At 45.7% G+C, this 25,278-nt stretch overlaps 8 protein-coding genes across 8 annotated transcripts; 5 read left to right on the top strand and 3 right to left on the bottom strand.

Moving 5' to 3' along the window:
• Nucleotides 1-1,132: 1,132 nt before the first annotated feature.
• Nucleotides 1,133-3,500, top strand: J7337_008048 (uncharacterized protein; the record flags this gene model as incomplete). Its single annotated transcript, XM_044825674.1, has 4 exons — nt 1,133-1,270; nt 1,302-2,480; nt 2,531-2,582; nt 2,632-3,500. 4 exons carry the CDS (start codon nt 1,133-1,135, stop codon nt 3,498-3,500), a joined length of 2,238 nt encoding a protein of 745 aa, XP_044678591.1.
• A 995-nt stretch (nt 3,501-4,495) lies between these two features.
• J7337_008047 (uncharacterized protein) lies at nt 4,496-6,077 on the top strand (the record flags this gene model as incomplete). Its single annotated transcript, XM_044825673.1, has 2 exons — nt 4,496-5,944; nt 5,994-6,077. The coding sequence occupies 2 exons, from the start codon at nt 4,496-4,498 to the stop codon at nt 6,075-6,077; spliced, it is 1,533 nt and encodes a 510-aa protein (XP_044678590.1).
• Nucleotides 6,078-8,667: 2,590 nt separating this feature from the next.
• J7337_008046 (uncharacterized protein) lies at nt 8,668-9,225 on the bottom strand (the record flags this gene model as incomplete). Its single annotated transcript, XM_044825672.1, has 1 exon — nt 8,668-9,225. One exon carries the CDS (start codon nt 9,223-9,225, stop codon nt 8,668-8,670), a length of 558 nt encoding a protein of 185 aa, XP_044678589.1.
• Nucleotides 9,226-9,731: 506 nt separating this feature from the next.
• Nucleotides 9,732-10,332, top strand: J7337_008045 (uncharacterized protein; the record flags this gene model as incomplete). Its single annotated transcript, XM_044825671.1, has 3 exons — nt 9,732-9,899; nt 9,971-10,085; nt 10,151-10,332. 3 exons carry the CDS (start codon nt 9,732-9,734, stop codon nt 10,330-10,332), a joined length of 465 nt encoding a protein of 154 aa, XP_044678588.1.
• Nucleotides 10,333-13,830: 3,498 nt separating this feature from the next.
• Nucleotides 13,831-14,112, bottom strand: J7337_008044 (uncharacterized protein; the record flags this gene model as incomplete). Its single annotated transcript, XM_044825670.1, has 2 exons — nt 13,831-13,938; nt 14,023-14,112. The coding sequence occupies 2 exons, from the start codon at nt 14,110-14,112 to the stop codon at nt 13,831-13,833; spliced, it is 198 nt and encodes a 65-aa protein (XP_044678587.1).
• A 3,601-nt stretch (nt 14,113-17,713) lies between these two features.
• Nucleotides 17,714-18,283, top strand: J7337_008043 (uncharacterized protein; the record flags this gene model as incomplete). Its single annotated transcript, XM_044825669.1, has 1 exon — nt 17,714-18,283. One exon carries the CDS (start codon nt 17,714-17,716, stop codon nt 18,281-18,283), a length of 570 nt encoding a protein of 189 aa, XP_044678586.1.
• Nucleotides 18,284-21,157: 2,874 nt separating this feature from the next.
• On the bottom strand, nt 21,158-21,835 carry J7337_008042 (uncharacterized protein; the record flags this gene model as incomplete). The annotated part of the gene is made up of 1 exon (XM_044825668.1): nt 21,158-21,835. One exon carries the CDS (start codon nt 21,833-21,835, stop codon nt 21,158-21,160), a length of 678 nt encoding a protein of 225 aa, XP_044678585.1.
• An 818-nt stretch (nt 21,836-22,653) lies between these two features.
• J7337_008041 (uncharacterized protein) lies at nt 22,654-23,118 on the top strand (the record flags this gene model as incomplete). Its single annotated transcript, XM_044825667.1, has 1 exon — nt 22,654-23,118. One exon carries the CDS (start codon nt 22,654-22,656, stop codon nt 23,116-23,118), a length of 465 nt encoding a protein of 154 aa, XP_044678584.1.
• Between the last annotated feature and the right edge of the window lie 2,160 nt (nt 23,119-25,278).

Raw genomic sequence — 25,278 nt, 5'->3', positions numbered from 1 at the left:
ATGACCGCATGGTAACGAGCGAGCCTGGGCACCTTGTCTAAACTCACTGATGCAGATGAGACAGCTTGGCAGGCTCGTTTGTCCCAGGCGTTTGACGACTTGCTTCGAAGCATCAGCTCTAACCGCTTCTGTCTCTCGATAGCAAGTTATCGGCATCAAGCTCAAAGCGTGCGGAGTGAGGCATATTCTGCCTGCCCTTTGCGGCACCGGGACGCCAAGTTGATAGGGCTCTGGCCCGTGACATCCCCTTCTGCAGAGAATAAAGGGTGCGAGCAGCACAAGGCCAAATGCGATGATGCCTAGAATAATGAAAACGACTGAGGATTTATGATGCTCGCCATTGCTTTCTCTGGCAACTAGATTTGGCGTTAGAATCATACCCGAGAAAGCAGGACAACAAACGGCAATGAGAGAGCTGTGTTGGGTGGTGGGATAGCGTGGAGGGCCCATAAGACCTTGGTGGGATAAATATTCCCTCATACATGCCGACTCTACACGGCCAGAAGAGTCATCCACGGCTATTCAGAGCCGCAAGCAAAGGGGTCTAGAACAGATCAGGGGTAATGTTATCCTTATCCTTATCCTTAATTGGTCTGCCTGGAAAAATCCCGCATCTACTGCATCTGCCTCGCTAAAGAGCCAAGGGTCAGCTCAAATGAGAAGCCAAGCTTTCAGCTGCTAAGAAAGCCACTTGATACATTCTTGGCAATGTTTAATTGTCAGATAAATTTGAGAATGCATGTGATTTGACTTGCCAGAATCAAATGCCTTGTCAACGTGGCCCTACGATATCATGAGTCACTGGTGCGCCCGTAAAGAACCTTGTTGCGGGCGCTTCTTCTAATGCAGACGCGAGATGAACTGAAGAAGGCGGTGCCGGATCCCGGTGATGATACCCGTGTTAGCGATGGGCTGAAAACAGTGAGAAAACATTTCTGCTAACCATTACGTTTCTTATCAAGGTTGCAGTTCGTGCAAGCCAAAGTACGTAGCTCATTTAAAAGTAGTCCTCTTTCTAACAGAGTATATAACAGGAATACATTGCATGATCTGGACATCCTAGCTCGACCCCAAGACTTCGCTGCAGTAATTCTCCCACCTCCCAGGTTCCCCCGTCTTCTCAGCCCTGAAAATGGCTCAACATGAGTCTGATGTTCATGCCGGCGACGCATTCGTCGGTATTGACGATGATGAAGAAAAAGCCCGCGCCATTGCAGAAAATGATCTGCAAGGCTCACGCAAGCAAGCAAGTAACCTCGATCACCCAAGGGTAGAGGCCCCTCTGATTTTGATCGCAATAGACATATAGAGGCATGGTACTTCTGTGGCTCAGCTTCCAGGCTACAGGCGTCATCTACGGTGACATCGGTACCTCGCCTCTTTACGTCTACTCGTCCACCTTCTCGGCTCAGCCTTCTTGGCAAGACCTCGTCGGCGCCCTCTCGATTATCATATGGTCTCTGACTCTCATCGTCACCGTCAAGTACTGCTTCATTGTTCTGAGTGCCGATGACGATGGCCAGGGAGGGACATTCGCTCTTTATAGTCTCTTGGCGAGATATACGCATATATCAAAACGAGATCCAAGGGACTTGCCTGGTATTCGATTGCAGCGGTTCAAAACGGGTGATCTCAAGACTGGCGGCAAGAGTCTTCGTGGGCTTCTCGAGAAGTCCAGGGCGATCCAATTCTTCCTGCAATTCATCGGCGTCTTGGGTGTCTCTATGGTCATGGCTGACGGTGTGCTGACACCAGCTCAGTCTGTCCTAGGAGCTATCCAGGGAATAAAAGTCGCCAATCCAAACCTCGGAACCTCTGCTATCGTCGGAATATCGTGTGGCATACTTGTTGCACTCTTTCTTATCCAGCCATTTGGCACATCAAAGATCGGTACCATGTTTGGGCCGGTTGTCGTCATCTGGTTGCTGTTCAACCTATGCGCTGGTATCTACAACCTCGCTGTCCACGATTACACCGTCCTCAAGGCATTCAGTCCACATTTTGCCTTTTCATATCTTGTGCGCAACGGCCACGAGGGCTGGAGATCACTAGGCGGTCTGCTCTTAGCTTTCACGGGCGTCGAGGCATTGTTCGCGGACTTGGGGGCATTCAGCAAACGCGCAGTACAAATTTCGTGGATCTTCCTGGCCTATCCTTGCCTCCTAATTGCATATATAGGACAGGCTGCGTACATATCTCGCGATGATACGAGACAAGCCTTCACGAACCCCTTCTTCAATACAGTACCCCCAGGAACTCTGTATTTTAGCTTGGTCATCGCGATCCTCGCAGCGATTGTCGCTTCTCAGGCTATGATAACTTCAACCTTTCAGCTTCTTACTCAGATCATGAGGCTCTCATACTTTCCTCATGTCAAAGTCATTCATACTAGTCAAACCTTCCACGAGCAGGTCTACATACCCATGGCAAATTGGCTGCTTATGATTGGTACGGTTATAATCACAGCAGTATACAACAATGTACGTATTCATTGATCTCGTGGGTTGAGCAAATACTTACAGCTCTATAGACCACCTCGCTAGGCAACGCATACGGCGTCTGCGTTATCACAGTCACTTTTAGTAAGTTGATACCCCAGAAGCGATACAAATTCCAGCTAAGTTCACGTAGTTACGACATGCATGGTTTCTCTTGTCGCAATCCTCGTCTGGAGACTTCCCGCGTACATAGTCGTGCCCGTCTGGCTCGTCTTTGCCAGTTTAGATGCAGCCTTTCTATCTTCCGTCTACGAAAAGGTTCCAGATGGCGCATGGTTCACTCTTCTCCTAGCTTTCCTCCTCTCCTGCCTCTTTACCCTGTGGCGTTTCGGAAAAGAGTGTCAGTGGGAAGCAGAATCTCATGACCCGGTTTCACCCCAAGCCCTCTTATCTCCAACCACTGCGACCAAAGGCACTGTAGCTTTATCGCCTACATTTGGTGGGACGCCTGTCTCTACTGTTCCGGGGGTTGGGATTTTCTTTGACAAATCTGGTATCGCCAATACTCTTCCTCCGTCGTTTTTCCAATTCGTCATCAAGTTCGCCGCGCGACCTGCAGTCGTCGTTCTCTTCAACATGCGCCCACTTCCGGTACCTACAGTCCCATTGACCGATCGTTATGTCATAAGGCGCGTCTCCGAGATTGACTCGTGTTATGCTGTTACACTACGCCATGGCTACACAGATAACATTTTGTACCCGGGCCTCGCTCAGGACGTTGTTCAGCAGATTGCGATTTCAATCGCAAGGGGTCGACGCAACGATACGACAGCTCTCGAGCTAGACGTGATGAAATTTTCGCAGAACTCTCCAACTGTGTACATACTTGGTAAAGAGACGATCAAAATTGGCTGGCCAAATGTTCTATCCCCCAAGGCCTATCTCCGGTCATGGCTGCTGTGGGTCTTTCTCTGGTTTCGAGAAAACTCTCGAACTAAGCTTGCCGATCTCGATATTGATGCCGACAAAGTAGTCGAAGTTGGGTTCATCAAAGAACTGTAGAGGCTTACTGACACAAGCATACACCCTAACTGTCTTACAGATCATCTATAGCAGGCTACCTCAACTGTGGACTGTGCATAGTTTTCCAGTTTACTTCTGTATTTAGCTGTGTAGTTAGCATAGAGATTTCTAGCACTTCAAGAGCAGCTATTAGTAGTAAAGTGATTAGTTGGGAAATATGACAATAGTGCAGTCCCGTTACAACGACTTTTCTGTCTCTTGGTCAAGATACCCGTATGCATTTCCTCTTGATCACGAAATATATTGATCAAGTCATTTGATCCACCTACTTATCGTCAAGCCTGTTGCAGTTCTATAACACAAACTTATACCTAGTAGAATCATGAGTACACGAGTGTATATCAGTCTAGACAACAATGATAGCTGTCGGCGAAGATGCCAAAGTACAGATAGTCTTGGCTAAGGTTGGCCGATTGTGGAGAAATACCCCGGATTTCTCAAGCAAGCCCACGTTCTATCGGGCCTTTTCCATCGTGGCCACAATTGACCAGGGATGCTTGATCCAGGCGCTGAAGCGCCCTTGGGACATATCCCGTTGAAGAGATCCTCTCGGCTTAGCGACCAGCCCAACAAAGAATGTAAAGAGCTCTGCTTCCATTCAGCCAATCTTGGGCATCAGTACCGACATATTGGCATAGTACTAGATACGATGAAGATCAATCGGTGAACACGACTACAATCGGCAGTTTTGAACACCTCCGCGTCTTCATCTACCGGCCAACGCTTCTCTTCCCCGCAATTTCTCTTAAAATTCCCTCAACGTTCCAAATCCTTTAATCACTCCATCGAATGCGGAGTCGAACCCTGTTCATGACGTCTAGTCTAGTGCTTAAACATGAAGAATCAAGCAAGTCCCTAGCGCCCAATCTTAGCGAAGTTACCCCATTCAGCAATTCTAACCACCCAAGCTTCAAATGTCATGATTTATCACCAGTTCCTGATCGGCAGTCTATAAAGACAACAATCTCCTCACAATGGACTTGACCGCTTCAGCAGCGTTGAATTACACCATGCCCAACATGTTTTCCCAACTCGTCGGTGCTTTCGCCCTCCTCACTGCGCTCCCCTTTGCGCATGCTGCACCAAGTCATGACAAGCAATGTTCAACTGCGCGCACGGAGCACAAACGCAGATTGTTTGTGCTCACGGATATAAGCAATGAGCCTGATGATCAGATGAGTCTGGTCCGACTTTTGACTTACGCCAATGAGATTGATATTCAGGGCATTTCTGTGACTACTTCGACATGGATGCCTGATAAGATCGACTATGAATCTGTCGTTGGTGTTTTGGATGGTTATAAGAAGGTTGTGAACAACCTCAACGCCAATGTTCCTGCTGAGGCGCCTTATCCTTCGTACAAGTACCTTCTTGACAGAGTTCACAAGGGTCATCCAGTTTATGGACGAAAATCACTCAATATGAGTCTGAGTGATGGTGCGAAAGCGCTTGTTAAAGCTGCTGACAAGGCGAGTGTCGACGATCCTCTTACAGTTTCCGTTTGGGGCGGATCAGCGATTTTGGCTGAAGCTCTTCAGCACGTTTCTCGCACCAGAAGTGAAGACGCTGTTGGTGCTTTCGTCGAGAAGCTTCGCGTTTACGCTATCTCTGATCAAGATGACACCGGTATCTGGATTCGCCTTCGTTATCCACAACTCTTCTACGTGGTCTCTCTGCACGGCTTCAGCGAGTATACTGTTGCAGCTTGGAACGGAATCTCGGGCGAAGAGTACCGCAACTTTGATCACGGTGGCCCAGATTCCAGCATTGTCTCTAATGACTGGCTCGAGAAGAACATCCGACTTGGTCCTCTGGGATCTCACTACCTGAACTGGTCTTTCATCATGGAAGGCGACACACCCGCTTTTCTACCTCTCGTCCAGAACGGTCTGGGTGATGTTAACCATCCTGAGTGGGGTAGCTGGGGCGGTCGCTATACCCTTCTTGACCACACGAACCAGTCGCGCGTTTATGCTGACACAAGTGACTATGTCGTCGGCGCCAACGGAAAGGCATTCACCAGCAAGTTTGCAACCATCTGGCGATGGCGTCGGGATTATCAGTTTGACTTTGCTGCTCGTATGAAGTGGACTGTCAACTCCAAGTACTCCGAGAACAACCATCATCCCGTTGCCATTGTCAACGGCTCTTGCGGAACTGCCCCGTTGAAGCTCAAGTACAAGCCTGGCAGCAGCGTTGTTCTCGATGCATCGAACAGTTGGGACCCTGATGGTGATAACCTCACGTACGATTGGTTCCACTACCGCGAGCCTGGTGGTGCTTACGGACGAGGTTTGGAAGGCTTTGACCCTTCGCTCAAGATGAAGCCAATCTTGACGCCCAGGAGCCCGAATGTCAATATCACAAGCATCAAGGATGATGGAAGTATCGTCAAGCTGGAGACTGCTAAGAGTCTGAACGATGTAAGTCAACCTTATAAGACGAAGCGAATATGTGGTGACTTTCTTTTAGACAATGCATATTATTCTTGCCCTTCGTGATGCGACAGAAAAGCCTCTGGCTGCCTATAGACGCATAATTCTTGAGGTTAAATAGTCTTACGAACATGCCGAGTATTATATAGTAATACATAAAAAAATTCCCTTCTGCCTATATTCTTTTAAAGGACCGGGAAAGCTCTGTTAGATCGCAAGGCCGATAAGGAAGTCGCGCGGACTAACCCAGCCTTCAGCAACATCATATTCGCGGAGCAATAGAATGACAACAGGACCTCCGCCAAAAATAATGGTCCCTGCAAGGTACGTATTGGCGAAGAAGCTGAAAAGGTACGTCCTGACCCGCAATTTGCCATGAAGGACCATAATCACAATGAAGGTGATGAGAAAGAAGACAATAATGCCAAGGCCAAAGGCCCAAGAAAAGTTGAGGGACCGCTCTGGTGGGATAACGCGTGGTTCTGACTCAGCATCTGAAGGTGACTTCTCGGTGATTGGGAGCGTCTTCGCATTGTTTTCCTGGCTAATGCGGGATACCACGCCATCGTGTTCCCTGGTAGTGCCGAACGATGCAGCAGTGGTAGTGGCATTGTTGTCCAGATCGGCAGATCGCCCCTGTGGAAGTTCGATGGACTCCGGCTCTTGTGCCCTAGAACGTTTTGTGGGATTCCTCATCAAGCCGACGATGGTCTTGATAGGGCCATGAAGCCAGCGATAGTCGTGGACTACGGTTGCACAGCCGGCCACAAACATCAGAAGAGGAAAGTACTAGAGCGCATTGTACCGAATCCCGGCCGCACCTCTAAGTAAGACGGGTACACGAGTTATTTTATCAGTGATGGCTTTTTCTGATAGCTGAACAGCAGCGACTGTGATAATGCCCACAGTTGAGGCGTTAAGCCCGGAGAGAAGTGTATAAACGGGTCCGGGAATAGTGTCTCCAATGTTTGAGACGCCAATAGACAGACCATACATTCCTAGGACCCCAGGCAAGCTAAGGAAGTAATGAGTTACTTTCGTAAGGAGAGTGCCTGTGTGCTTGCGGTTGCCTACCTCCAGATGAAGAAGCTCAGTAAAGCTGGAAGAAAACCATTAGCCCCATCAGCAATCGCAAAGGTCCCCCAGCCTGCCATGAGAAGATCAATCGTCATATCTTCGCAAAGATACTTCATGAATACGCCATGTGTAATAACAATAACATTTTTCAGCATATTCGTGAGATCTTCGCGCCCGTGGATGTCTTGAACAGTGTCCCTCAACGTTTCTTGGAATCTTTTGGCTCGTGCTACAACGGCAGAATCGTTGGCCGCGTAAGGACCGCCCTTGGCATATCAATCCTCAGTCAAGACGCGGAAGTCAAGAAGCGGAAAAGCTGTCTCAAGCGTAGGACATTTGGTTCCGGTGTCACAGGGAAGGTAGCTTCGCTCCTGTAGGTCCTGGTCTATAATGAGACGGGTCCCTTCTTCGTTGCCATTATTCTTAAGGTACTGTTTGCTTAAGATATGGGTGAAGGCAGCCAGTGTCATCTAGAGGGTGCGCGTGAGTGGAGAAGTGAATATTACTGCAATTGACTCTGGATGATATCTTGTCTGTCATCCATACGAATTAGTACGTCAAACTCAAGGTCTAAGGCAAAATGCCCAGAAGGTATGCTGCACAGGTCAACACTCGTAATTGCCACTCACCATTTACTTTGCAGAATAAAACCGCAGCCTCTATTGCAGAAAATCGCGAAGCTCAGCGCAGGTCCAGAGCTCGGCGGCAGGAACTGATTGCAGATCTACATAGTCGATCAGAAAATTACGAACGGATGGATGTAGCGGCCTCTATAGAGATGCAACGCGTTGCGCAGGCCGTCAGCATCCAGAACCGACGCCTAAAGAACTTGCTTGGCGTGTATGGGGTCTCGGAAGATGAAATTGCGCAATATCTATCCTCCCTCGAGGAAGACCATCGGGCATTGAATGCTCGATACCGATGCAACACATGTGGACGTTTATTGCAAACAAGAGACATTTCGACGGATGATCCGTCCCAGAGCTCCTTTGGGTCTGCATTAAGCATGGATGGAGAAGCGGTGCCGATCTTCACGTCGGTGTTGTCAAGTCCTACCCTGCTGATGCCTGGCCGAAAACAGCCATCATCTACCGAGCCACCGATCGAATCGATACAACCCCGAGAAGAAAATTAAGGGGTCTTCATGCTTCAAGTAGAGGAACAAGGATTTCACCCTCAAATGCATGCGGCAAAAAGGCTTGACAACACAACTGCCGACAGTTCCTCAACCCCAACTGGCGTGCTCTCTCCGCTCTCTGACTCTTTCTATTCATCAAATTCCACCATCCATACTTCTAACCATTTGGAGCCGCTAGAAACATCATGCGATAAAGCAGCGAAAATACTCGTGGAACTTGACAACCATACAGATCCATCGTGGGCTCGTTTGGCACTGGGGTGTTATGGAGATAGCAGCTGCTCTGTTAAGAACACGAATTTTTCAGCTAATGGATCATCTCGACTAGACGCACATCGACGAGTATGTTCAGTTTTGCTACCTTGAAGAACACTGGAAACATATTAATATTGCTCGATTCTTATTACATGAGTCTAAGTAGCCTATTCATTGATATTCAGAAGCATTTTTACCAGATCCCGAAGCCGCGTCGTCGACGGACGTCCTACTCACCCCTTTAATTCCAACCCCATCTGTTGGCCATCCAGCGAACGGCGTACACCAAGCCTACCAAAACTGGGACGTCGATGAGTGGACCAACGGTGGATACCAGGGCTTGGTCGCTGTTGGCGCCAAAGGTCGCGACCCCCACGGCGATAGCTAACTCGAAGTTATTGCTATCAGCAGTAAAGCTCTGCGTAACCACCATGGGGAACCGGAAGTCGAGCAGTCTACTGATCCATAAAGTGACGAAGAAGATGAGCACGAAATATGTAATCAGTGGCGCAGCCACTCGGACGACCGACACAATCTGGTGAACAACTTGTCTGCCTTGGGATGCGAATAGAACAGGGATGGTGTAGAGTAGACCTATAAGAGACCAAGGTGCGAGATATCTGAGGAAAGTTTGCTGGTACCAATCGGCGCCGGCGAACTTACGAACAACAAATCGGGTGATAATCGCTGCCCCAAGCGGGATGCCCAGGAAGACAGCCACACCTGTAACAACAACTCTGTGTGATATATCAATCGTACCCGACTCGTGGCTGATAGCGTGGATAAAGAAGACGGCCATGGGGGCGAAGAGGACGATCTGGAGTATCGAGTTGATAGCGAGGAGGATGGCACAGTATTCGTCGTTGCCGCCAGCGAGAGCGTTCCTAAGACTTGCAGCAATCCTGGAATGCAATGGACGCTGCTGGTCGAAAATCCTCTCGAGCCAATCGCAGTCTCGGCCTGACACAGTCCCCTAATGGAGTTTGCTTGGCTGCACGGTCACAGTCGGCGCATGACGGAGCCCCTGCAAAACGGATTGACCAATCACCTCCCGGGTATGACAGTGGTCCCCAAAACGACGTCTAATTTTGACCATGGCCAATCATGGTGTGGGTATGACACAGTCCCGGCTATGTCTAAGTGGGATATCCATTGCCTTCGGCCCTCATAGGGCTTCATGTTCAGGAAATTTCTCCCTTTCCCCTCCAAGATGCGGTCAGCTTCATAAGATCTATCCTAAAACTGGGCGCTCGTTCTCGTCTATACCGCGTATTTCCAAGGTTCAATCTTATCTGCTCATCCAAGATGGCCTCTGCTGACGCCGCGACGCCCTGGCATGCTGCATACCCTCCTCCACTCAACAAGACGCCCACAGCCATGACACGCCAAGCGCTATTAGAGATGATGAAGGACAGCAAGAATATCGCCGGCAAGAATTACATTCTCATTGATCTCCGCCGAACAGATCACGAGGTAGCACCTACCTTTCGCGTTTTCTGAGATTACACTTAATCGAGCATCAACTCACCCGTTCTGTTATCCAGGGCGGTACCATTCGCGGATCCATCAATCTGCCGGCACAGAGCCTCTACCCGACTATAAAGACGCTGTACAGTCTGTTTAAGGCGGCGGGAGTTCAAAAAATCATATGGTACTGCTGTACGTCTTGATTCACTACCTCCCAACTCGAAGCATGAATAAAGCGGGTGTACTAACCCCTCCAGCATCCTCTCGCGGCCGGGGCTCATGGGCAGCTGGATGGCTTAAGGACCATCTCGACGAGCAAGGCGATAGCCATATGGAAAGCGTGATTCTATTCGAAGGCATTACCGGCTGGGCCAAAGCCGGTGGCGAGTTCGTGGAGTGGATGGATGAGTACGACGCGACTGTTTGGCATAGCAAATAGCAATTATCTAGGATGAGTTATAATTAGTGGCCAAGGAAAAAGTAATCGCCTTAGCTTGAACTCTTGGCGTCGTTGCGACCTGCTAGATAGGCGGCATAAACACCTGCGCCAGAATTTTACAGCCTACAAAATCTAATAAGAACAGCTGGCCTGAAAATAGTCATCGCGCCTGGGTTATATAAGATCTCAGGCTGGAGAAATGGAAGGAGATAGTGCGTTGATGAAGGATCAGCCATTCCAGGATAGTCTTTACAGAAAGATGTTGCGAGATGCCATAGAGACGCAATCTTTATTGAACTGAGGCCCATCCTGGCGGCTCTCTGGCGTGAGACTATTCGACCCTGCAAGGGTTCACTTCCATGGCCAGCAGTGGGTGGGTATATGCACGACGGCTTCTAGGCCTAAAAACTTCTGTCTGGGTACTCTCTGTAGGAGAGGTTACAGTACATAAAGAGCGCTATTCCTTCTGTGGGCTCCACTACATGTCTCGCCTAGAAAGCTAGTAGAAAAAAAAAAGGGGGGGAAAAAAAGAAAAGAAAAGAAAAGCATCTTCTCTGCCGCACCCTGCGAGTTTGCACTTTTACAAGTAACCTCTACATAACCGTGCCTTTCCACGAACTTCTTTAACATCGATATTTCTCTAGTAGTATCTCAGTAAAGAAAACGCGGAACCTTGGCCTCGCGATGCACAGACACGGAAATTTGAATAACTCCTACGTTGGGAGCCGGAAAAGCTTGAGCTGATCAATTTTGTCTCTGTTTCAGTTAAAAGCAAAGCGAAAAGAAAATTAAAGAGAACGAATTGGCGGGGCGTTTCTCATGACCCTCGAGCGTCTGTACGTAGGCGTTCCTATCTGCCTCCATCCTTGATTGAGGTAACCTAGGATGTTTGTGGTCATAAGCCAGGAACTGAAGCTAGAGTCTGAGGTATGTGAAATCTGGTAGTAATCCCTACCAAAACCTGCCTCTCACAACTGACCGACATTGGTGAGGGCCAGAGCTACTCCCCAGAATCCAGTGGAGTGCTTCGCATGGTTTTACAGGGCCTCACTTGGCAATGTTTGGTCTTGTGAGCTCTTGGCTTATTGTAATATCCATGAGATTAAGAACCCCTAGTCATGGAGTAAGTTACAGATCACCAGGTGAGGTCTTTTTTATAAGTTGTAGAATGCGGGTGCATCTTAGTATAGCACAATCTTGGCCGCTTTGAGCCTAGAGCTAGATGATATTACAACTGCCTTAATAGTATTTGTCATCAAGAGCTTTCAAAGCTGTCCGGAATTATCTCTATAAGATAACCGTCCGGGTCCTCTATGAGAGGAACAGCTGTGAGCGCATTCCACATTTCGTCGTCGAGTTGTAAGTCGGATGGTGTCGACCCCACAAATCTTGCCACTTCCTCTGGCCCCGAAGCAATACCAGCATCCTTCAGTACTTTGACATTGTTGGATTTGATGTATTCCATTGCAGCCGGAGTGTCCGGAACAGTAAATGCTAGTTTGATAAGCGGAAAAGCCAAATGATCACCAGAGCTGGTAGCCGACTGTGAAGAGAATAGTTAGCTACTAGTTCCAGATACTACTTTGCATAGATAATATGAAAATCTGCCCTACCTTGCTGTAAACTAGTTCTAGTACACCTTCACGCGCGACCATAGAAGTGTTTGGAGGTGCGGTATCAGGATATGCAAGAAAAACAAGTGTCGCAATCTTCATCTCTTTGCGTCCTACTACTTTCATCCCAAATATGCCGGAGTAAAACGCGATTGACCGATCGAGATCCGCCACTCTTAAGCCAATGTGGTTAAATCTAAACCCCTCAGTTGGGTTATGAGATGCCATGGTGAAGCTTGACTGTGCGGTGCTGCGAACCAGTTATGGTAGGAGTTAATCTGGTTCCTATCTTTGCGTTATAAGAATGTGTTTTCTTCCCAAGTGCGAACAACGCGTTTTTATACATTTCTGTTATTTGAGCTAATTGGAGCTTATTTCGTTTTATTTCCCATCTATTGGTCAATCATCGACTGTCCGCGGACTTGCGATGCGTTGGGTAGATACTGGCGGAGCGGAGCGGACTTAGGTGAAACTCAAAGTATATACACAGGCTACGGAGTATGTAGCTACCCGGTTGTCCGCTACCTCGCTGCTAGTCCATGATACCGTAGTTATAGACGTTTTCAGTCCCTAACACGGCCACATTCAGAGCTTCTTCAAGGTCAAGGAGCCAATCTGTCTAAGATTGAAGCCAACGGTGACTTTATCCCAGTTGGATGCTCTGTTGTAACATTTCCGCTGAGTTGGTTCATATGTATCGTCGCCATTGCATTCTTGAGGGCCTGCTCCAGAGTCGGATTCTATAAAGACCTCGAGAATCAAAAAAAAAAAAAAGTGGGTGACAGAATTGGCTTACCATCCGCTGCCGACGGGAGAAAGCTATTTATCCTTATGTATTCTTAACTCAGGGCGCCTTATGGTCACCACGTCATTGAAAATATACCCACAAGTATCATTATAGAAACTAGTCACACCCAGAACTGAAGTGCCCATACTTTCCAGAACTAGCAGCTAACTTAGCCCAAGAATTTACGAATGCGAATAGTATGATACTTTCGCATGGGTTGTCAGCACTTGGGGCCATTTACAATGGGGAACTGTTTCGGAGGATCGGCTTTTGGCTTAACATCAGCTCCGCCCCCGCACTCTACAGCCTCTCTACATACAGTCTTAATTACCGCAGGCTTCAATTTAGGCTACCTGGGATCGGTTATTCCATGTCAAGACTCACGCCCAGTTTGTGGGCATTTACAAGAACGTAAAGATGGCCTATATGTTGACGGACCTGCCACGGGAGGTTTTTATACTCATAATTGACAAGGTCTGTTACCTTTCTAGCATTTGCTCTCGGCAAGCTCTAAATATTTTGTCCTGGCAGTTGACGAAAACCGATCTGAAAAGACTTTCTCAAGCCTCGAGATGGCTGCACCAAAGTGTTGCCAACAGTCTTTGGAAATGTATCACGATCGAGCCGCTGAGCGAATATCATTTAGGTCGCGTCTGGGTGCCAGGTCTGCCACAATCATGTCTTCGACATGCCACGCAACTTCAGTTCCGGTCTGATTTCCAATTTTCTGTAAGGCGGCGGTGTCCCCATGCAGAGGGACTCGACTCTTCAATGCACTTTGACGATGGACATGATGAGGATGAGGAGCTCCAAGATCAGCCCCGATTTTATGCCTCTGCCCAGAAGATAGAGTCATTAATTCGTCGGTTCGAGCCTGGCCAACTCCAGAGTTTCAGGTAGGCACTGTTCGAACGAAGTTAATAAGTCTGAGCGCATTTGATACTAACATAACTTAGCTGGGATTTGGGGACATGCTTACTGCCCGAAATCTTTGGGGTCAATGGCGTTGTCCCGCTTCAACAGTCCTCACTCCAATCATTGAGTTCGATCACTGATCCTACTTGCCGGGCCTGTTATGATGGAGAGTGCGAGATAGATTTATCCCCATTCAGCAGCCTTGAGAGCTTGAGCTGGATAGGCCCTACCTCTGATAATTTGCACGCGCTTACCGTTGCTCTGCAGAATAATTCGACGCATCTCAGAAACCTAAAATTGGATTTTTTAAACTGGCACGAACTTCGAGAATACCTGGCATATTTCAGCGATGACGCAGATGAAATGACAAGTTACTTTGCTGATGTCGTTCTTGGCTTGAGCACGACTCTTAAGAGATTTGTTGGCCACCAGAGAATGATCAATACCAACGAAGACTCTCCACATTTTGAAAGGCCGTGCGACGTGTCGAATCTAGGCATTTTTGGACACAGTATGCGCCGAATAAAAGAAGACCCTTCACAGAATCCTCTGGGGAAGCTTGATCTTGAGTTCATTGGCCTACCTTGTATTCCAAAACGCCTGGTAAGCTCTCGGCGACCCCGTCAGAAATGTAAGCTAATTGTGTCTCTTTTAGAAATATATCTTATTTCCTTTCACGTCAAAGACTTCATTGAAGGTCCTTCACATCCGGCAATCAGCCTCAGATCTCGAGCAATGCGCGTCTTGGGCCATAAACGAAGACCCAGCATTGGCGACTTCGACTACGAGAAGCGATACGTCGTCCGAGAGTGGGCAGTCCCTCCCCTGGACCGACTCGGGTCCTCTCACCCCAAATGTTGCGGCTGGAGACGTCAGCTTCGGACCCAATGCGGTAAAAGTCGCTGCCAATAACGAAGGAGGATGTCTTTGGCCTCCGCTGCATCACGAGTTCCGCCAGTTTCTTGAATGGGCTTTTGGGCCACAGGGCATAGCATCACTGGATATTGTTGCGTTTGGAGATTTCGCCCACGGCGGCCAGGAAACTACGTACAATCTCCTTCTCTCCAGGAGTAACGATGCAATGAGCAATTTTCGGATCCTTGATCCATACGGACGAGAATGTGAAGAATTTCGGGATAAGTATCGTGACGCTATGGAGGCCTGTCCGGTAGAACCGCTCTTTAGATTTTGATACAGTACCGCTTTCGGAGTACCCCCCACCCCTTTTTACTAGTCGAGGATGATCCAAGGATATTCAGTTTTCAACACGTCCTAAATTTAATATCAATCATTGCATTATCGTCTGTGCTACAGCTCTATACATGTTTATATCTTTAGTCCCGTCTTTAAGATACATATTTCCTTTCTATTAAAACTCAATAATATATTAGTATTTAGAGTCTCCAAGTAGTGTTTTTAATAATAGGGGATACTCCTCTTTCGGACCATATTGCCTCCGCCTCTCGTAACTCGCGCGTGAGCTTCATGCCGAACGGTTGGAAGCTGAAGCCATTGAATGGAAGTTTCGCATCCGCTAGGGGATATCTGATGTCTGGAATAGCGTCACGGGAGTTTGAAACAATATCCAGGGCTGCATTCAGAGAAATGTAACTGAGGGAGAAGGAAACCGTTGCGGCTGAATACCCCTGCATAACATAGCCACGCTAACTGAGTACTCCTTGCGGGAAGTGGAAAATCTCAAGCCAGTTTGTAAGGCATGTATTAGAGCCTAAGTGTAAGAATATATAAGCTAGTCTGACTGTACGGAGGATAGCTGATCAATTGACCCCAAATTCAATATAAGGAAAATCATATAAGCATTAATATTATTCAATCCTGTTTTGCGACTGAAAAAATGATCGACGCCGCCCACAATGTTCCCTTGCAGCAGCCACCGCAGTGGGTGGAAATCATTGGCTGTGGACGCCCTGTGAATGCGCTATAATGTGATGTGGCTTGCATGTTCACCGAGTCTTACGGGAATGGTGCGTCGTCGTCGATGCTTCAGATTGGGCCTTGGTGCCCGTTGAGCAACGCCCGGCCGCATATCACTGGGAGTAAGAAGCAGCTACGCGGTGCGAGTGGAGGAGGTTCATAAAAGGGTTCGAGGCGGAAGATGGATAAGGGTCATTATGAGTTAACGTAACCCGGAGAGGCAGGTCTGGGAGGAGATAATGCGGGGATGGTGAGGGTAGAAACACACAAACTTAGGTCGGGCGCATGCTCAGCCTCAGCTTCTGGAACCATTTATGCAATTGTCTCAAACAAGTAGTGGTGGCGTACACAAATGCGCTCTAGCTAGAGAGCTTTCCGAGTCAGGCCTAGTAAGGCAAACGAATCATAAATCAATGCTTGGGTTCTGCCACTGATGTTGGGCGACTGGGTGCTGTGCTGCGCCCTGCTACGCCCACTTGGTCGCAATACCTCGGCCTGATATATATAGGAGAGCCATACTTTTCTATTTTCTTGCAATGGATCCCGCTTGCTCAGCTTTCTTGTCAAATAAACAACAGATACCTCCATACCAGCCTGCCAGGACCCCAGACGGCAACTTGCAGCTCTTGAATCTCTGATCTTAACTCCTGAAAGATGCCGCACTTCGAGATTTTTAATCTGTTCTCTACAATCATAAGGAGTGTAGAAGGCATCTTGAGTATTTACGAGGTGTTCAGGGACGATGAAAATGTCCCGGAGACGTTTCGTAAAGTGGCTGAAAGCCTCCTACTTGTTCAGGGCGTTCTGCGAGCTACCCAAAAGGGCATTCCGGTCTATGCAGAGGAAATACATTACCAGGCGATAGAAGGGGCCGCAGGAAGGTGTAAGATCAATGCAGGGCATTTGGAGGAAATATTCAGTGCCGTCGCTTCGTGGGAGGGTATATTCAGACTCGAAGACTATCGGTCGGTCTTGAAGCGGCTGGGCAGGGGAAAGCGGGTGGAAGTCTTAGCAAAGGACTTCTTGCTAGAAGTGCGCTTCGTTGTACAGCATCGCGCCGTCAGAAGGGCTGCTGCAGACTACGATACGCGACTTGTTGAAGCCATTTGGGAACTGTCCCACATGCCACCGTGGATGCCGGATGTAGGGTTCCCTTTCAATCTCATCAATTCTCGCCCCGGTGATCAATACACGGACAATCACATCAAATACATCAGTTCCATCATCACCTTCGGTAACAACTCCAGCGGCAGCGGTACCGACAGCGGTGGCATTGTCACCTGGGTAAGAGATGTCCGGCGAGCTGCAGAAATACCCCCCCTGATGTGGGAAGTCCCTTGGTTTGGACAATCAAGTGAATCTCCAGTGAGACACCTCTGGAATCCCTGTGTAAAGAAGGATTGCGTGTTATCAAACGGTCATTTATCTTCACATGAAATCTGGAAGCCATGCGCCACGGAAGACTGTAGCCGACACCAAGGCCACGATGGAGACCACAGGATAAGAAGTGAAGAGTTGAGTAAAGTTGATGCTAGGTTCGAAAAGAGAGCCAAGGCCGCGGAGAGATTTTGGAGAAAACTCGCGGATACGGTGCTTGGAGCCATGGGATATCCTCAGCCTGAAGGTCGATGGAAATCTAAAGTGGCGAAAACTACCATAAAGCCTTTCGAGAACACCAGAAGACAGCCCCCAATTCAACGTCCGAGCTTGCCGAGAGGAATACCTTCATCGACCTATCGTAAGTTTGTCCTAGAGAATCGACAGATCCGGTTATTCCAACTGGATCCTAGAACAACGACCTCAAGTATAACGGGCTCTTTCATCTGTGCAGAGCTATTATCGCTTCCTGTGTATACCGCGCTTTCGTATACGTGGGGTGATGGAGTGACAGAGAAGAAAATCATGATCTTGGATCAAGGCGACCTCGCAATTGGAGAAAATCTTTGGTCCTTTCTGCATCTGCAAAGCTCGATCATCACAAAACCAACATCGTTCTGGATCGATGCGATCTGCATTGATCAGGCAAATATACATGAGCGTAACCATCAAGTCGGATTTATGCGGCAGATCTACACAAGCGCCACTAAGGTCTATGTGGCTCGGACAGGAAGACGAAAATAGCAACATCGCGATGCGGTTCGTGGCAGCACAGGCTTCCAAGCCTCTCCGCCCAAGAGGCTCAGGATACCGCCCCCTATGGTCGAGACAGGAAGGCAAAGCACTTCAAGCCCTATTCGATCGCCGTTACTGGAGACGCATGTGGATTATTCAAGAACTACTTCATGCTAACGATATCGCCGTGTGGTGTGGCTCACTCAGCTTTACGTGGGATGACATGGAGAAGCTCTACCTCAAACTCAAGACAATTGAGGAGTCTAACTGGTTCGCGCACCATGAGTACCACCTGATGGTCATGCAGAGCTCCGCTGCCGTCATGGTATGGCAGCGGGCTCACTGGAGACACCCCGACACCCCAGTCCCGAGTCTCCAGACCCTGATCGAGATCTTCAGAGACTGGCAATGTACAGATCTCAGGGACAAGGTCTTTGCATTATCCGGTATGGCAACGGAAGAATCGACTGTGGAACCCGATTATGCACTCACGACACGAGAGGTGTATTTTGCCGTTTTGCGGCACGTTGAGGGGCAGCAGGAGCAGTTCCGCGCATTACTTTCGCAGACTTTTGGTCTTGCTGGTTGAGACGTTGATTTGAATGGACAGAACATGTATTCACACCCTATACATACGCGCTTTGCGATATAAAAGCTGACATGACAGCAGGATCGAGTATAATACCCCTAATGCCCAGCGGCTAGTATTAAAAGCGAGGCAGAATGACTGGGATGACGGCGTTGTATAATTGCTATTCCTTTCAGTTTAGAGCGACATACCGTGCATGGCAAGACTAATGGATTCGCTACAATAAATAGGACTTTTTTGGGAATGCTAACGCTAAGGCTAGGTGAGTTCTATGTGCTAAGATGAGCTCTTAAGTCTGATTCCTAAATACAAATTATTTATTTAGCGAATAATTTGACTGTTTCTGACCAAAAGCTGATGGCTTATGATTGTTTGAAACATCGCAAGGCAAGGTTGAAGGGACAAGGGCCCCCGTGTAAGCCGTCAACGTTTGAGAATCTTGGGAATTCCATACCAAGCAACCTTTTAAGCCACCACCAGGCCTGATAGATCGAGTTACTTTTCAATATTCGATTTCAAATTGTCTACACTCTGGGAGCACGATGCTTTAATGAGACGACCAGGACGAGCGATAAGCCAAGTCATCTCAAAGCCTTACATCTTGTCCGCCAGCATGATTCCCGTTCCTCCGAACCAGAACACGCTCAGCCAGGTCATTGAAGGCGCACAGAAATCCCAAGACGAACTATTACCGATTACCCCAGCCTCGGCGAACGGCCCATTCCCTACCCACCAATCTGAAGATAGAATACCTGACAGCAGAGAAAAGAAAAGCTATTACCTTGATCCCAAGAGATCGTAGCATTTAGGCAACCTAGCCTAGGCTTAGGAACTCTTTTTATAAGTGTATTTTAAGATCCTTTGTTAATATCTTATACTTTCTTACTTCCTGAAGATAGTTAATTTTCTTACTAATTGTTATTAAACTAAATAAGTTACTTAATAAAATATCTATAGTTTAAGAACTATTATAATCAGATAATATTTATAATATATCTATTTAACTTAATGTTGGATAGTGAACCAAAGCTCAGCCGTCGGCCTGACTCAGCCACGTTCGTTGACTGGGGCTTTATACGCCCCTGCCAATAGGACAGACACAAATGGAGGATGCCTAGACGCTCAGCACATCCTGCACGATAAATGCCTCCAATTGCTCATTCTATTATTCTCCTTCTCTTCAACACCACAATTTCATCGCCAATTTTCTCCATCCAATGACCAATACACTCCCTCCCGAAATTCTTACCAAGGTGTTTGAAAATATTAGCCCTGGCGACAATCAGAGATCTGCCGTTCATTCTTGTCTTCTCGTCAACAAAGAATGGCACGATGTTGCTCTTCGCTTGCTCTACAAGGACCTCGTGTTCTTCGTCGGCCCTAGACTGGATCTCTTCATAGCATGCCATGATCAATGGGCCGTTTCTTTAACACGCTCTTTGACTCTCTACATAAATCGCCCGCCCGAAACACCAGGTGGTTTTCACAACGACACTCACGATTCATTCCTTCAACTAGCGGTGGATGTGATGCCGCACATGAACAATCTCAGGTCCTTCTCTCTGGCACGTCATCACCGAGACCCGTTCTGTTTCATCCAGGTGCCGATCATTTCGTCCCTTTTGAGGAGAATACCACCAAGTTGTAACAGTCTAGAGCTTGCGTTGGGTACATCGGACAACATTAATTACGATCTCAACGGACCTAAACCTCATCTTTGCGAGGATCTGCGTCCTTTGCTGCCGCGAATGCAGCATGTTCATATCGATATGAGCTGTTTGTGCGATGCATTGTTTGGAACCTGGGACTCGGATAGTTGCTTTCATCCCATCGCACTGCCGAATATACAGCGTCTGCACGTTGATTGCGTGGGCATGCAGCACAAGACGCCGTGTCCAGAGAGACATCAAGATGAGGCGTCTGTCTGGAAGTCGATCATCCCAGCGCTGCAGCGGGCAGTTGAGCTGCCAGATACCGCTGATGCAGACATTACTGTTCTGGGATCTGTGGCGCCGATGGGCTCCTACAAGCGAAATATTTTTACAACATTACTGCGCTGTCATATAAAAAAAGGTCGGACTACGACTTGGGCTTTTCCCACAACTAAATATGAAGTTGAGGGAGCATCGCAGGGTCGGTTTTGGAAGTTATCGCTCGTTTATATGCGTCTAAACGACGAGGCGTACATGACTGAGAAGAAGTGGATTTACCTGTTGGCTTCCGGACGGCCATGGAGGATGACGAGCACCGACGTAAGGCTGCCTGCATCTTGGGGCAGTAGTGCAGAATGGGTGACTGACGAGAAGCTCAAGATCAAGACCTGGGAACAGTGGGTGAAGACGAAGATAGGGGAAGGGCCTATGTTGCTGAAGAATGAGGAGCTTGCGGGGATGAGGCTTATCGATGCAGAGGAACGTGAGGGCTATGAAGAGGTTTGTCTGGTGGAAAAGACGCCGGCTGGGTTTACCAGACCAAGTCGCTATTATAAAGGCCAGCTTGTCAGGGCAAAGGAATAGTAATTATCTACTAAATGCCTAGGAGAGGAAAGAAGATTAGAAACTTGATCCTAAATAATAAAGAGACTTCGGTAACTGAACCTGAGTTTAGGATACCTTTTTCTGGGTTCAGAATATCGTTTGCGGAGCTGAGGATGCTTTTACTGAGCTGATCTAGAAATCCTGTGTTAAGATCTGATATTGTCTTGTTCCCTGGGGAATGCTTTTACGATGTTTTGTAAGTGACGGGAGCTTCAGGGCTCAAATAAAAGTGTCTAAGGTTTAAAGCGAGAAAAATATATAAAAATGATTATGAAGTATTACTATGAAAACAGCGTCTAACGAACAAATGCACCTCCAGTTTCGACCTCGAAACATCCTAGTTGCTAAGAACAGGAGATTGTCCGTCCCACTCGCTGCTTTCAGCTGCATCAACAAGCCACTTCCCAACACTCCCCCTGGTAATCTTGGGCATCCAAGCACAGCCCTTTCCGTCATCAGGCCAAACCTTGACAGGCTGAGCTTCACCCTCACCAAGCATAACAGGGCGAGAAAGAACAAAAGTCAGCCCACTCTCGCGCACCAGACGGTCAACCTCGTTATGATCCTTCAGCCCAATCCCCATGCTTCCGTGGCTAAAGATCATCTTTCCAGGGAGATTCATAGAGCGCCACGATGATCCAGCGCCTTGAGCTGAGTTCACCACGATTTTAGGCGAGATATTTGCTTGAGAAATAGCAGCGAGGAGAGCACGCATGCTCACGGCCATGAAATCAGGTGTAGTATCAGGATGAAGCGCTGCAAAAGGTGACTCTGTGACTCTGACTTGTGCAAGAGCTGAGATAACTACTTGTGGAGGTTGAGGTGTTGTGAGAGCCTTGACGATGTCGGACTCTGAAGTTGGTATTCCCTGAACGAGGGTGAGGTTGGAGTGGGAGGGGAGTTTCGCGGAGTTTGTGTTGCGGACGAGAGCAGTGACTGTGTGGCCGCGGGATAGAGCCTCTTGAACGGCTAAAGAGCCGTTGCGGCCTGTTCCGCCAATGAAGAGGAAGTGCATTTTGAAGAGGGTTTTGGTGGAGAAGCGGTAGTTGGTGTTGAGTGGGGGTAGATCTGTGTAGATCACAGATGCCAAGCGAGGATGAAGGTGATGGAAGGTAAGAGACTAAAGTGTTGAACTTGAATGTATTCAATATTCTTGGAGATGTTGCTGAAGGAGTTGATTGTGTATGTGAGTGACTGATGAGTAAAATCTACAGCGGGTCGCCTCCTCAGTCTTTATAATGAATCCCCCTCTCATTCCTCCCGGCCGAGGCTTTCGGTCCCGATATCTCGGCCGGGTGGTTGATACGGCTATGCGAAAACTGCGCCGCAGCTTAGAAATCAGCACTAATGGGTCCGAGCATTACAGCGGGCGTATAAATAAGCAATCTAGCCTATAGAATATGATTCAGAGAGCGTGCTAGCCTGGGGCAGAGGCAGTACTGACTGTTCGCCGGCCGAGAAGGAAGGGATATCGGCCGGATGGATCGACTCGGCCGATAGAAGAGGGGTGTTGGGTAGCATGATTGGTTGAGACGGATGTGAGCGGCATGATTGTATGAGAAATGAAGGGATTTTTGGCAAAAGACCGACGCCGCCAGAAAATTACCGCAACATGCGGATGGTTTGATTAGATGATGGTGGAAGGATTGGGGCGAAGGGTGGTTGAGGGGTTGTGTATATATAGGAGGTCATGGACAAGGTGGTGATACATCAAAAACTCATCACTCATACCAACCTTCACATCTCACTTGTACACACTCCTAGAACATTGAAGAACTACACTATATACACCTTCAACTCCAAGTCTAACTCTTTCCCTTATCCAATATCAACATGTCATCCCCTCAGGTCGCCATCATCGGAGCAGGCCTCTCAGGCCTCGCCCTAGCTCTCGCCCTCCACCAACAAGGCATCCAATCCACCGCCTACGAACAACAAAGCGCCCCCCTCGACATCGGCGGCGCAATCATGCTATCCCCCAACTCCCTCCGGGCCCTAGACAAGCTCGGCGTTTTTGAGCGCATGCTCCCCAAGTCTTACAAATTCCAAGACTTGTACTTTTACTCCCAAGACGATAAGCTCGTTGACGTTTTTGAGTTTGGAAATCAAGACCAATACGGATACTCTGGTATTCGTGTTTATCGATTTGAGCTCATTAATGTCCTTCTTGATCTTGTTAAAGAAGCGGGTATTAAGGTTGAGTATGGGAGAAAGTTTGAGAGTATTGTTAGTGAGACGGAAGATAGCGTCACGTGGCGCTTTACAGACAGGAGTGAAGAGACAGCTGTTAAAAGATAGGGTAGCCCTGATCAGTCTAGCTTACCTAATAAAGATTAGCACTCCTCTTATATATATATAGTATAGCTTCCCCTATTATATAAGAGAAATTAAGGCTCTTTTAACCCTTATATATACCCCTTTACTATATATACTATAGTTATAAGCCTAGGTAGGTATAAGACTTAGTAATTTTATTATATTACTTAATATATATTTATTTATTTTATTTTATAAAACTAATATCTTTAAAAGGATTATTAAGCTTATAAAATATAATTATTAATAAGTAAAGCGCTTTATATATTTCTATTAGTATAATCCTTTATAGTCTAAATAACTAGATTTTATAGATTTAGGAGATTAAATTATAGGCTAAAGTATATAAAGTATAGCTATAAATTAACCCTAAGTATACTAATAAGGCTTTTAATAAGCTATAAGAACTTTTAGTTAAAGATTTTAATACTTTTATTAAAAAGAAGCTTATAAAGTATAAAATTAAAGTAGCTATTACTAAAGTTAAAGAAAAACTGCTTTTTAAATCCTTTATAACTAATCTAAAGATCTTTTATAAAGTATCCCTTTTAGGATTATAGTATATTTAAAGATAATATAAGTAATATATTAATAAATACTTATAAATCCTAGCTTATATTATAAAGAGTATTAACTTTAGTATCCTATTTTTTATATTTACTTAAGTTAAAGAAGATTATTTAAAGGGCTATATAATTTACTAGCTATTCTAAAGCCTAAAAAAGGATCTAGTATTAAGTATAATAACTATAATTAAGGAGATTACTTAAAAATATCTTAAGGTCTTTAATAATACTTTTAAAGCTTAATAAAGCCTTAAATAGTAATTACTATAATAGTAAGAAGCTTATATATAAGCTAGACCTTATTATATCCTTAAGATCTTAAGAAACCTAAAAGTTAATTACTTTTTAAAAGTAGTTAAGAAAAAGATAGCCCTTTTATAGGCAGAAACTAAGTAAAATATACTCCTTAAGAAAAAGAAAACTAATAAAGAAACCTCCTTTATAAAACTAGCTAGTAAGCTATATATAATTATTAAAAGAAATATATCTAATAAAAGCTATTTAGTCTATATAACCTTTAGTAATTATATAAATAAGCTAAAGAAATATAATAACTGCCTTTATAAGTAAAATAACTATTAATAAAAAGCTAAGGAATATACCCTTTTTATTTATATAATTACTAGTATAGCTTTTTATTATATTAAAAAACCTTCTAATAGTAAGCTTAAGTAAATCTATAAGAAGCTTAATAAGCCTTTTTAGAAATAGCTTAAATTAAAAGTTATAAGAAATAGTAATAAAAAAAGCTTATAAGCTTAAGGAAACTAGGGTTTATTTACTTATCTTAGTAACTTAATAAACTTTATTTTATTACTTAATATTTTAGCTAAGGCTAAGTATAATATATAGCTTTATATTACTTATAAGGGACCCTTTTACTTACTTATATAAAGTATCTTATTAAATATTTATAGTATTACTTACTTAGTAAATATAGTTACTTTACTTAAAAAAGGTTCTTTTATCTTAATAAATAGTAATTATATAAAAGTAAAGGATATAAGCTTCCTAATTTTAAAAAAAGGGATTAAGGTAATTTAAAAGATCTTAAATAGCTTAATAGGGGTAAAAACTTAATTACTTACTTTAAGTAATATTATTATTATTAAAGGATTTTATATAAATATTATATTAAAAGCCTTTTTATAATTATTAAAAGTATAATATTTAAAGTTTAACTGCTTTTTAAAATAAGAAAACCCTTTAAAAAGTATAATCTTTTTATAACTATAATATAAGTATAATATTTTAGTATTTTAATTTAAGCCTATTTTAGCTTATTTATTTATTAATTACTTAATATTTAAAAGTATAATTTTAATTAGTAATAAGGTAGTTCTTTAATATAATAAAGTAAGTATAATATATTTTTTTACTTTTAAAATAAGGAGATTATTAAGAAATAAAAGGAAGGCTTATAATAGTAGTAGCGCTTTATAGTATATAAGATTAAAGTACTTAAAAAAAGAAGTACTTAAAAAGCTTATAAATAGGGGAAGAAATATATAAATTATTAAAATAGTATATATTAACTATAAAACCTATACTTAAATATATATAATATAAGTTATTA

The sequence above is a fragment of the Fusarium musae genome, chromosome 6 (assembly GCF_019915245.1).
Source record: "Fusarium musae strain F31 chromosome 6, whole genome shotgun sequence".
NCBI lineage: Eukaryota > Fungi > Ascomycota > Sordariomycetes > Hypocreales > Nectriaceae > Fusarium > Fusarium musae.
This window is presented reverse-complemented; position numbering and strand designations above follow the sequence as displayed.